At 36.3% G+C, this 13,114-nt stretch overlaps 1 protein-coding gene across 1 annotated transcript in view; it reads left to right on the top strand.

The window, feature by feature from the left end:
• The window catches only part of Ccdc7 (coiled-coil domain containing 7), a 137,318-nt gene that overhangs the window by 72,467 nt on the left and 51,737 nt on the right, over positions 1–13,114 (top strand). Inside the window, exon 12 of the mRNA XM_074055399.1 lies at positions 761–815. Coding sequence (XP_073911500.1) covers positions 761–815 — 55 coding nt within the window. The remainder of the gene's footprint in view (positions 1–760; positions 816–13,114) is intronic.

Here is a 13,114-nt window from a genome sequence, read left to right as displayed (position 1 = left end):
AAATGAAAATCAAAATGACATTGAGATTCCACCTCACTCCAGTCAAAATGACTATCATCAAGAACACAAACAACAAATGTTGGTGAGAATATGGAGGAAAATGCGCACTTATACATTGTTTGTGGAATGTAAATTAGTACAACCACTATGGAAAGCAGTATGGAGATTCCTCAAAAAAAGAAAAAAATAGAACAATACAATCCAGCAATACCACTCCTGGGCATGTACCCTAGGGAATATGTGTCAGGATATGATAGTGCCTCTTGAATACCCATATTTATTGTAGCACAATTCACAATAGCCAGACTTGGGAAGCACCCCAGATGCCCCACAACTGATGAATGGATTAGGAAAATGTGATATGTACACACAATGGAGTGTTATTCAGCCATAAAGAAGGATGAGATTTGTTGTTTAAATGAATATGTTGATTAAATGAATATGTTGTTTGCAGGTGAATGAACAGAAACAGAGAACCTCATGTTAAGTGAGCCAGAATCAAAAAGTCAAAGGCTGCATGTTTTCCCTCATATGTGGAAGCTATACCAAAAAACAAATATACACATAAATATATATATGATATTATATACATGCATACACACATCTATATGTACATACAGAGGGGGGTGGAGAGGAAGATAGAACATGATTGTATTGATGGGTCTTTCTGAGAGGACTACGGGAGGTGGAGAAGGAAACAGAATGTTAGAGAGTGAAAAATATTGGAGCATGATACATTTTAAATTATTTTTAATTACAGGAAGATGTCTCCAGCCAGTGACCATAAAATACAAGAAGATTTTCTTCAAGTCCAAGTAACATACATTCTTTTTGAGTCTATACATATTTTATAGTATTTAATACATAGGAATTGTGCATATTGAGATATACTGATATTTTCTATCTGTTATTCTACTTTTTGCCCAACTTCTCTCCTTTCCCCTAGACCTTTTTCCAGTTCCTAAAAGTCACCCTTAATTTCATTTAGTCCTTTCCTTACTGTTCCTCATCTGTTGTGACCACTGTTTTTTTCTGTACCACTGTAATTCTATAGAGTTCACTTATTGGGTTTCTTAAATGAGTTAGAAAATGCACTATTTGTCTTTGTGTATCTGGCTTGTTTCACTCAACATAATGTTCTCCAGTTGTATAGAGTTTGCTGAAAATTACAGGATTTAATTCATTTTATGGCTGAATAATGTTCCTCTACATAAATACACCACATTTTTGTCCATTCATCACTTGAATGATATCTGTATTAATTCCACTGTAATTGGTGCTGCAACAAACATGGAGTTTAGAATGGGGGTATAGCTCAACTGGTACAGCAGTGGCTTAGTATGTGTGAAGCCCTGCTTTCAGTCCCTAGTACTGAAAAAAGGATATCATCACCTGCAAATAGGGATAATTTGACTTACTTCCCTATTTGTACTGTTTTATTTCTTAGTCTAATTTCTCTGGCTATTCTCTGGCAATTTTAAATACTATATTGAATAAGATCAGTGGGAATGGACATCCTTGTAGCATTCCTGCTTTAATATGATGTTACTTGTTGGATTGGTGTATATAGTCTTTGTTATGTTGAGATATGAGTCTTCTATACCTAATTTCTTTAGTGCTTTTATCATCCAGTATGATGATAAATGTAAGTTTTGTCAAATGCTTTTTTACTGCATCTATTGAGATAATTATGTGCTTTCATCTTTGATTCTATTTCTGTGTTGTGTTATATTTTTATAAAATTTTAATAGGATATATTTATTATTAATTATACAGGAAGGATTCATTAGTGACAATTGAAATTAGACTTATACTGTACATTAGTTACATTGCCCCATCATTTCTCCCCCTCAATCTCCTCCCAGTCCCACTTAAAGCAATAGCAAGATGTTTCTTAGTTCTCTTTCATATACATATATGAAGTCCATCTATCACATACTCTCACTTTAATCTCCTTCATTCACCCTCCCCCTCCCACTAGTAACCCCCACACACACACTGTACCTATTTTAAAGTCATGTTTTTCATTATTAATATTTAAGTTGATGTTTAAAGGGGTGTCTCAATGAATGCCTACTGTGGGAAAACTTTACTTTGGTCCATTCAACCCCTTCCATTACTCTCCCTTACCTCTTTTGCCTCCAACCCCCCAATTTTCAAAAGCTTTCAGTACACATCCTTATATTCTTTACCTTCACAGTTGTTATGTTTTGTGATATTACTAATGATCTATCATTCTCTTTTCCTTTCCCTCTTTCCCCACGTTCCATAGAGTAGTTCCACTATTACAAATATGTTCTACATCTAAGTTTTTATATGATCATGCTTATTTTTGTGTATATGTTTATCTTTTGGCTCTATCTTCCATGTATGAGAGAAAACATATGGTCTTTATGTCTCTGAGCCTGGTTTTATTCACTTATCATGGTGTCTTCCAGTTGCATCCATTTCCCTTCAAACATGTCATTATGCTTTATGATTGAGTAATACTCTATTGTGTATATGTACCACATTGTCTTGATCTATTCATCAGTTGTAGGGCACCTGGGTTGTTTCCAAAACTTGGCTATTGTGAATACTGCTGCAGTGAACATTGGTATACAGGTGTTTCTATTATATCCTGTCTTACGTTCTTTTTGGTAGATGCTCAAGACTGGTATCACTGGATCATATGGCAGTTCTATATTTAGCTTTTTGAGGAATCTCTATACTGATTTCCATAGTGGTTGAACTAATTTGCATTCCCACCAACAGTGTGTAAGAAGGGTTCATGTTCTGCCATATTCTTGCCAGGATTTGTTGTTGAATGGCCTTATTATGGCTAATCAAACTGGGATGAAATGAAATATAAGTGTTTTTTTATTTGCATTTCTTTTATAACCAGAAATGTTGAAACTTCTTCATGTATTTACTGGCCATTTGTACCTCTTCCACTTAGAGTTCCCAGTGTAATTCATGTGTCCATTTCTTTATTGGTGTGTTAATTTTTTGGAGATCGAGTTTTTTTAGATTCCTATGGATTCTGGATATTAGTCCCTTATCACATGAGTAGTTGACAAAGATTTTCTCCCATTCTGTGGGCTGTCTCTTGAGTCTAGTGACTGTTTCTTTTGTTGTGCACAATCTCTTTAGTTTGATGCAGTCCCGTTTGTTTCACTCTGTCTCTTACATGCTGAGCTTTTGAGTTCTTTTTAAGATGTCATTTCCTACACCTATCTGTTCCAGTGTATTTCCTTCTGCTCCTGGAGTTGTTTTAAAATTTCAGGCCTTATGTTAATGTCTTTGATCTACTTTGAGTTGATATTGATACAGGTGAAAGACAGAGACCTGGTTTCAGTCTTTTATATGTGGATATCCAGTTTTTCCAGTAGCATTTGTTGAAGAGGCTATCTTTTCTCCATCATGTGTTTTGGGCTCCTCAGCTGGCTGTAGGTGGTTGGGTTCATTTCTGGGTCTTCTACGCTAATCCATTGGTCTTCCTGTCTGGTTTTGTGCCAATAGCATGCTGTTTTTATTGATATGACTCTGAAGTATAGTTGGGTATTGTGATGCCTCCAGCATTGAACTTTTTGTTCAGAATTGCTTTGGCTATTTGAGATCTTTTGTGTTTACATATGTATTACAAGATTGATTTTTCTATTTCTGTGCAGAATGTCATTGGAATTTTGATATGGATTGCATTGAAAATGTAGATTGCTTTTGGTGGTATGGCTATTTTCACAATATTGATTCTACCAATCCATGAGCATGGAAGTTCTTTCCATCTTCTAATGTCTTCTTCAGTTTCTCTCTTCAGTGGTTTATAGCTTTCATTAAAAAGGTCTTTGGTTTTTTTCATTAAATTTATTCCCAGATATTTTATGGGTTTTGAAGCTATTGTAAATAGAAAGTTGTGTTAATTTTGTTAATCTTTTCATAGAACCAACTTTTCATTTCATTCATTCTTTGTATAGTTTTTTTTTTTTGGTCTTGATTTCATTGATCTTGGCCCTGATTTTTATTATATCTCTCTGTTTTCTGGCTTTGGGTTTGGTTTGTTGTTATCTTTTTAGGAGCTTAAGGTACGTGACTAGGTTGTTTATTTGAGAGGTCTGTTTAATAATGTAGACATTTATAGTTATAAACTTTGTCCTTAGTGGACTTTTTGCTGTGTCCCCCAGATTCTGATAGTTCTTAGAATTCATTTTCATTGAATTCTAAGAACTTTTTGATTTGCTCCTTTTTTTCTTTGGTTACCCACTGGTCTTTAAACAGTGTATTCTTCAGTCTCCATGTGTTTGAATATTTTCTGTGGTTTCTTTTGTTATTGAGGTCTAGTTTTATTCCATTGTGATCTGATATGATACAAGGGGATTATTTTGATTTTCTTGAATTTGTTGAGACTTGCTTTGTTTCCTAAAATGTTACCTATTTTGGAGAAAGTTTCATGAGCTGCAGATTAGAATGTGTATTTCCTGGCTGTTAGGTGAAATACTCTGTAGACATTTACCATGTCCATTTGGTCTAACATGTGGAGTAGTTCTGAAGTTTCTTTGTTGATCTTTCGTTGGATGACAAATCTATTGGTGGAAATGGGGTATTCAGGTCTCTCACTATTCACTGTGCAAAGGTCTATCTATGCTTTTAAATCAGAGTTTTTTAGTGTACATGGGTACCCCTGTATTTGGTGCATATATGTTAAGAATTGATATTTCCTTTTGATGAATTGTCTCTTTAAGTAATATGAAGTGACCTTCATTGTCTCTTCTGACTGATTTTAGTCTGAGGTATACTTTGTCAAAGGTAAGTGTAGCTTCTCTTGCCTGTTTATGGGGTCCATTTGCTTGGAAAACCTTTTCCTACCTTTTGACTCTAAGACAGTCTCTTGTAAGCAGCATATGCTTATGTATTGTTTTTTAATCCAGTTTGCTATTCTATGTCTTTTGATTGGAGTATTGAGGCAATTTACATTCAGTGCTAATATTGAGAGGTGCTTGTGGTTTCCAGTCATTTTTATTCCCCTATTGTTTACTTTTACCTATTCCTTGTTTACTGGTCTGCTTGCTCGAAATGGTTTATCCTTTCTTGAGTCTTCCTATCTCACTCTAGTTTCTTCTTTTTTATGTAAAAGTCATTTAAATATCTTCTGTAGTGCTGGCTTGTTAGTGATCCATTCCCTTAGTTTTTCCTTATTGAGGAAGGTTTTAATTTCTCCTTCAATTAGAAAGGATAGTTTTGCTGGATAGGCTAGTCTAGGTTGATAGTTGCTTTCTTTCAGGGTCTAAATTATGTCTTCTCATGACCTTCATGTGTTTAGTGTTTGAGTCAAGAAAACTGCTATTATTCTAATAAGGTTTGCTTTTATATGTGACTTGTCTTTTCTCTTTCGCAAGTTTCAGTATTCTGTCTTTGTCTGTGTGCTAAGTGTTTTGATTATGATGTTTATGGAGGTGTTTCTTTTTTGTCCTTACCATTTGGTGTTCTGTAATCTTTCTGCACCTAAGTGACTCTCTCTTTCTCAAGCTTACAGATTTTTCATCCATTATTCTATTGAATAGGTTGTCAGTGCCTTTAGTTTCTATTGCCTCTACTTCTACACCCATGATTCATAGATTTGGTGTTTTCATGGTGTCCTAGGTGTCTTGCATGTTCCACTGCTATTTTCTTAGCATTCTTTTTTTTTTCTTTTTTTTATTAGTTGTTGTGCTGGATAGGGGTACATTGTGGCATTTGCAAAAGTTCTTACACTAGATCATACTTGAATTCACCCCCGCCACCAATCTTCTTCATCCCCTTCTCTCCCCATTCCCGGAATAATTTCAACAGGTATAATTTTTCCATTTACATACATGTGTACACAGTATTCGCACCATATTCACCCTCCTTCTCCATTTCCCCACTTCCTCCCCTCCCCACCAGTACCAATCACATTTCTTTATTTTCTAAATAAAATCATTATCTTAAGAAATGTCCAGGATTCTATTTAGAGAAATTTAGATCCCAATTTGCATTTGTTAGTAAGCATATACTCAACTGCTACACACACAAAATTAGCTACAAAAGGAAACTTTTAATAAGGTGCAACTATCAGAACCATCATAATTAATGGTAAAACAGAACTGTATTCTCAATAAAGTAAAAAACATTATGAAAATGCTTATTAGAGTTGCTTTATGGTGACAGTGACTTTTATTAGAAGTGCTAGCTGATGCAATAAGATAAGAAAAATAGGTGAGGTGTATGTATTGGAAAGGGAGAGCCAAGACTGTCATTATTTTCTGGTGACATGTGGTCTCTGTGGAACATTTTAAAAATCACTTGACAAAATATTATAGAACCGAGTAAGTTGAAAACCTCATTACAAAAGTGAACAAAGGATTTCAGTAAACATTTTTACAAAAGAAAATGTAAGCATATGAAAGATGGCCAGCATCATTAGTTGTCAGGGAAAAGCAAATTAAAATAACACACGTATTAGTGTTTTAAAAACTAGATAGAATTAAAATGACTAAATACCAGGGCAAGACCACAGAGCAATTATAACTTTAATACACTGCAAGTGAGATTTTAAATGGCATAGGCACTTTGGGAAACAGTTTGGAGTTTCCTATCATTTGTTTATAAAAATTCCAGTCCTAGGTGTGTTAACAAGAGAAATGAAAACATGCTTCCACACAGTTAGCATTCTTTTAATATATTTTACTGTTTGGTCTAATTCCTCTACTTTGTCTTCCATTCCTGATTATTTTTAACTTGCTGCACTCTGTTTGTCAAGCTTTTTATTGAGATTTTGATTTTGGATATTGACTTGTTTATTTCAGATTGATTATTTTTCAGGGTTTCCATATCTTTATTAATTTTTTTTCTTTTATTATTCATATGTGCATACAAGGCTTGGGTCATTTCTCCCCCCTGCCCCCACCCCCTCCCTTACCACCCACTCCGCCCCCCCCAATTCCCAGCAGAAACTATTTTGCCCTTATTTCTAATTTTGTTGTAGAGAGAGTATAAGCAATAATAGGAAGGAACAAGGGTTTTTGCTGGTTGAGATAAGGATAGCTATACAGGGCATTGACTCACATTGATTTCCTGTGCGTGTGTGTTACCTTCTATGTTAATTCTTTTTGATCTAACCTTTTCTCTAGTTCCTGGTCCCCTTTTCCTATTGGCCTCAGTTGCTTTAAGGTATCTGCTTTAGTTTCTCTGCGTTAAGGGCAACAAATGCCAGCTAATTTTTTAGATGTCTTACCTATCCTCACCCCTCCCTTGTGTGCTCTCACTTTTATCATGTGCTCAAAGTCCAATCCCATTGTTGTGTGTGCCCTTGATCTAATGTCCACATATGAGGGAGAACATACGATTTTTGGTCTTTTGGGCCAGGCTAACCTCACTCAGAATGATGTTCTCCAATTCCATCCATTTACCAGCGAATGATAACATTTCGTTCTTCTTCATGGCTGCATAAAATTCCATTGTGTATAGATACCACATTTTCTTAATCCATTCATCAGTGCTTGGGCATCTTGGCTGTTTCCTTAACTTGGCTATTGTGAATAGTGCCACAATAAACATGGGTGTGCAGGTGCCTCTGGAGTAACCTGTGTCACAGTCTTTTGGGTATATCCCCAAGAGTGGTATTGCTGGATCAAATGGTAGATCAATGTTTAGCTTTTCAAGTAGCCTCCAAATTTCTTTCCAGAGTGGTTGTACTAGTTTATATTCCCACCAACAGTGTATAAGGGTTCCTTTTTCCCCACATCCTCGCCAACACCTGTTGGTGGTGGTGTTGCTGATGATGGCTATTCTAACAAGGGTGAGGTGGAATCTTAGTGTGGTTTTAATTTGCATTTCCTTTATTGCTAGAGATGGTGAGCATTTTTTCATGTGTTTTTTGCCCATTTCTTTGTTGGTTCATCAGTTTTGGGAGAATTTAGTTTTTTAAGTTCCCTGTATATTCTGGTTATCAGTCCTTTGTCTGATGTATAGTTGGCAAATATTTTCTCCCACTCTGTGGGTGTTCTCTTTAATTTCCTATTTCATATACTACATAATCTTAATTTCATTCATCTGTTTGTATTCTCTTTGAGTTCAATTAATTGCTCATTCACATCCTTTTTGATATCATATGCTAGCTTTTATGTTTCTTCTTTGAGCTCGTTAATCATTTTTACTATTGCTTTGTTGGAATTTGTTATTTGATAACTCTTGCTCTATGCTGGTGGTTAGACCCTTGGTGGTGGAACTGGCTTTTGAGGGAGAGCAGTTGTCTTGCTGTTTCTTTCTACATTGAGATTTACACCTCTGGAGTTGTTTTTGGTTAGAGTTTTAAGCCCTTGTGCCCCTGTGGTTGGGATTTTGGGGTTTTTTTCTCCTCGAGTTCCAGCAGTTTTCCTCAGAGAGTGGTATCCTGAAAACGTTACTCCTTGCAGGGTTCTTGTTGTGGTGTAGATTACCTCTTTTCTCTACTCAGTGATGGAGATGGGGTTCCCACTCTTTGACAGAGGAGAGGAGACTTTCTTGTGGTCACAGTGGGGAGCACAACACCTCTGTGCACTATGGGAGGCAGACCTCCTACCACCTACAGAGTAGCAGATTGACACTCAATAGAGGAGCTGGGATTCTAGCTCTTGGATGGGAGATACAGGACTGTTATGCAGTGAGGCACAGAGGGAAGTGCTGGGCTTCTCTACACCTTGGGGATGCAGGCCTTCTGGTGCCACCCACTGAGTAGAAGATTGTAGCCATCCTCCCCTCAGTGGGGAATTTGGTGTTCTCACTCTTTAATGGAGAAGCAGGGGCTCTCTCATGGTCAGGCATGGTGGGAAGCACTGGGCTTTTTTGCATCTTAGGAAACCAAGTCTCCTGGAACCCACAGAGTGGCATGTTACCATGCAGTGGAGGAGCTAGATTGTCTTTCTCTGACTGGATAGCCAGGGCACTCCTGCAGGAGAGCTTAGTGATGAGTACTGGGCCTCCATGTTTTGTAGGAAGGGAAGCCGCCTCGCACCAGCAGAATAGCAAATCATGGAGTCCAGTTTTCACTTGCATGTGTGGCTGCAGGCTCCTGACACTGAATAGCAAATTGAGCAATTTTTACTGCTATGGGGCAATAAAGCCGGCAAGCTTGAATCTTCCAGTGCCCTCAAGGCAACAGAGGTCCTAGGATCTACCCATGCTATGCTGAGGCATGGGCTTCTAGGAGCCACAGCAGCTGCTACAGTCATGGGAGAATCAAGCCTTCTGGCAATGGATGTTCTCATGCCTGCTTGCCAGATGTGGGCTTCCAGTAGCCAGTAGAGTAGTGATGCAGGCACAGAGAAACCAAGCCTACTGGCTTGCACTTTCTGATACCTGTGGAGCAGTGGGTGCTCTGGGGCTTGCTTATGTAGGGGTGCAGGTTTCTCAACCATTTCAGGGTGTGGGGTAGTGGACTGTATAACAAGGGAGAGTATGGAGCTCTATTCCTACATGTGCTGGGAAGCAAGACTTACCACCAAGCACAGAAGCACAGATACTTCAGGGCTGGGGGATCAGTAGTGTTTAGTTGCACATCGTTCTTCACATTCTTCACATGGTTAGTTGCTCCTGTATTTGTGGATTTGGAAGGGGCTTTGGTTCTCACTGGTTATGGAACCCCACTGGTGTCTTTTGGGGTCCCCCAATCTTCATTTTTCAGGATAATTAGTCACCACTGGGGTTTATGGATGTCAACAATCCGCCATCTTGCTCAATCTTCTTTGGTTATCGGTTTTCACATGTTAGACCATACTTGTATCCCTGGAATGAAACCAACTTCATCATGGCATGTGACCTTTTTAATGTTTTGTTGAATTTTATTTAGAAGGATTTTACTGATGATTTTTGCCTTTACTTTCATTAAGGAAATTGATCTCTATCTTTCATTTGTTGTAATTGTGCTTTATTTGACTTTGGCATCAAGGTTAATAGTGTATCTGTAGAATAAGTTTGGAAACATTCCTTTCTTTTCTATTTCATGGAATATGTTGAGGAACAATCCTTTTGTTCTTTGAAGGACTGGTAGAATTCAGCAGTGAATATGCCATTTCTGTGCTTTTATTTTAGGAGGACTTTCTAATTATCACAGCATCAATTTCATTACCCTTACATATCTTTTTAGGCTTTTCATATGTTCCTAAAAATATATCATTTTCAACATTTTACAGTTTATTAGAATATAATATTTTTTAAAATAACCACCTATGATACTCTGGATTTAAGTGGATTCCTTTTTCATCTCTGCTAATATGGTCTTTTCTCTCATTTTTGTTAGTTTAGTTAACTGTTTCTCAATCTTTACCAAAAGATTGATCTTTTGTATTGGTCATTGGGACTGTAGTGCATTATTTTCAGCTATGATTGTTATTCTTTCCTTCTACTGGTTTTTGCTTTGGTTCTTATTTTTCTAAGATCTTGAGATTCATCTTTAGGTTGCATATTTGAGATCTCTCTGATTTTTCAATATAGAAACAGAACCACAAACACTGCTCTTAGATATTCCTTTTCTGAGTCCCACTAATTCTGATATATTATGTTTCAATTTTCTGTTGATTCTGGGAATTTTCTACAATGTCCTACTGATCATTCAAATATATATTGTTCAATCTACATGTGTTTTTATAGTTTCTATAATTTCTCTTGCTGTTGGTTTCTAGTTTTATTCTATTATGACCTGAAAAGGTATAAGAAATTATTTCAACTTTTTACATTTGCTCAGACTTGTTTCATGACCTAAAATATGACCTATTTTGAGAAAGTTCCATGAGCTGTTGAAAAGAATGTGCAATTGTTAAATGGAAATTCTATATATCTCTGTTAATACTATTTGATCTGTTGTAATAATTTAACACTGATGTTACTTTATTTTTATCTGAATAACCTCTTAGTGGGTATAGGGCATTAAAGTTATCCACTATTACTTTGTTGGGGCCTTTCAGTCCCTTCATATCTAGTAGTGCTTATTTTATCAACATTTGGGTCATATGTATTTATTTATTATATCTTCTTTATCTATTACCCCTTTTACCAATATGTAATGACCTTTTTTGTTTCTTCTAATTTTAGCTTGAATTCTGCTTTCTCAGATATGAGTATAGCTACTTTTGTTTGCTTCTTGATTCCATTTACATAGAATAATATTTTCCATCCTTTCACTTTCAGTCTGCATATGTATTTCTCAATGAACTATGTTTCTGACAATCAACAAATAGAATGGATTATTTTTAAAACCATTGAGCCAATCTCAATGTCTTAAGTGGATAACTGAGTCCATATACAGTTAGGTTTATAATGGAAATACATGATAATGGAAATATATCATGCTATTTTATTATTTGTCTAATGTTCAATTCTTTCCTAATTCTCATTTGCTTATCTACTCTTCTATCAGTATACCTTATACTACTTTTTTATCAGTATTCTTTCTTGTGCTCTTATGGTTGTGTTTACCTTCTTCTTCTTTGTGTAAGATTCATTTAAGTGTCTTCTTCATTGCTAGCTTAGTGGTCATGCATTCCTTTAGTTTATGCTTACGTTTATTTCTCCTTCAATTCTGAAGAATAACATTATTGAATATAGTAACCTAGGTGAGTAGTTATTTTCTTTGAGAATTGTGAAATATACATCATTCCAAGATATCCTAGCTTTTAGAATTTCTGTTGGGAAATCTCTAGTTCTTTGATAAGTAAGAATGAAGGGGGCAGAAATAACATAAACCAGATAGATATAGAGGTTCACATCTATAATCCCAGCTATTCTGAAGGCAAAGGGAAGAGAATCCCCAGTTTGAGGCCAGCATGGACAAAATTAATGAGACATGGTCAGATGTGGAGGTTCATCCCTATAATCCCAGCTACTCAGGAGATGTAGATAAAGAGGATCAGGGTTTAGGGCCAGCCTGGGCCAAAAGTTACTAAGATTCCTATCTCAACTAAAAAGCCCAGTGCTGTAGTTCATGCCTGTGGTCACAGCTGCATAGTAGGCATAGGTAGAAGTCTAAGACTGATCCTGGGAAAGAACACAAGACTATGTGAAAAATAACAAAATCAAAAATGAGATGGAGCATGATTCAAATGGTAGAGCACAAGCCTAGCAAGCATAAAGCCCTGAGTTCAAATCCCAGTACTTAACCAAAAAGAAAATTTAATGAGACCTATCTCAAAAACAAAACAAAGAAATGGCTGCTGGCAGGGCTCAAATGGTAGAGTACTTGCCTGGCAAAAACAGCCCTGTGTTCAATCCCCAGTACCACAAATAAAGGAAGAAATAGTTAAACCAAAAAGATTTTTAAAGATAAAAATAAAGTACAAATTAATTAAGAGAGAAGAAAATGAGAAATGGAAAGCAAAAAGAAGGTCAGAATAGTAAAAAATGCTAAGGGAGAAATTGGAAAAAAGGTGAAAACTGAAGGCTATAATTATAAGACACTGAGAAATAGGGAGAGAAATAATTTTACTATCAAAAGAAGAGGAAAAGGTAACAATAAAGACAATAGTGAAAGTGTGTATATATGCATATATATATATATATATATATATACATGTTAATATTAATAAAAAAAGTTTGAGGGGCACCTTCTCTTGGGACCCCTCCCAACTCTGGGAGACTCTATTCTCCCACTTAGCACTTTTCTATCTCAATAAACTCTCCTGCTTTACAAAAAAGTTTAAAATAAATAAATAAGGCAGGTATAGTAACACACACCTAATTCTAGCACTTAGGAGGTTGAAGCAAGAAGATTGTGAGTCTAAGGTCAGTTAGGACTACATAGCAAGTTCAAGGACAATCTGGGCTACAAAGGAAGACCCTGTCTCAAAAATAACTAAGTAAATAAAGTGTTTTCTCCACCACTGAAGTTCTGCAGGCAAGTGTGGACATTTACTACCTCTGCCAATTTTCACTTTCTTCTGTGTCTTCTTGGGCTATGTGCCCCTTGGAGATGGCAAAAGGGAGAATATTTACTCCTTTCTTTTTGTGTTAACTGCCAGTCAGTTAATGGGAATTCTTTGGGTCTAAAACTGGTTAGAATGACTTTCAACTTTTTCTGCATATTAGTACAAGATAACAGAGAACAAAGTTCCCTCCACTGGGAGTTTACTCTGAACAGACTAGCTTCAGC

The sequence above is a fragment of the Castor canadensis genome, chromosome 15 (genome assembly GCF_047511655.1).
Source record: "Castor canadensis chromosome 15, mCasCan1.hap1v2, whole genome shotgun sequence".
NCBI lineage: Eukaryota > Metazoa > Chordata > Mammalia > Rodentia > Castoridae > Castor > Castor canadensis.
Note: the sequence above shows the minus strand (reverse complement) of the source record. Positions and strands in the feature narration are given on the sequence as shown.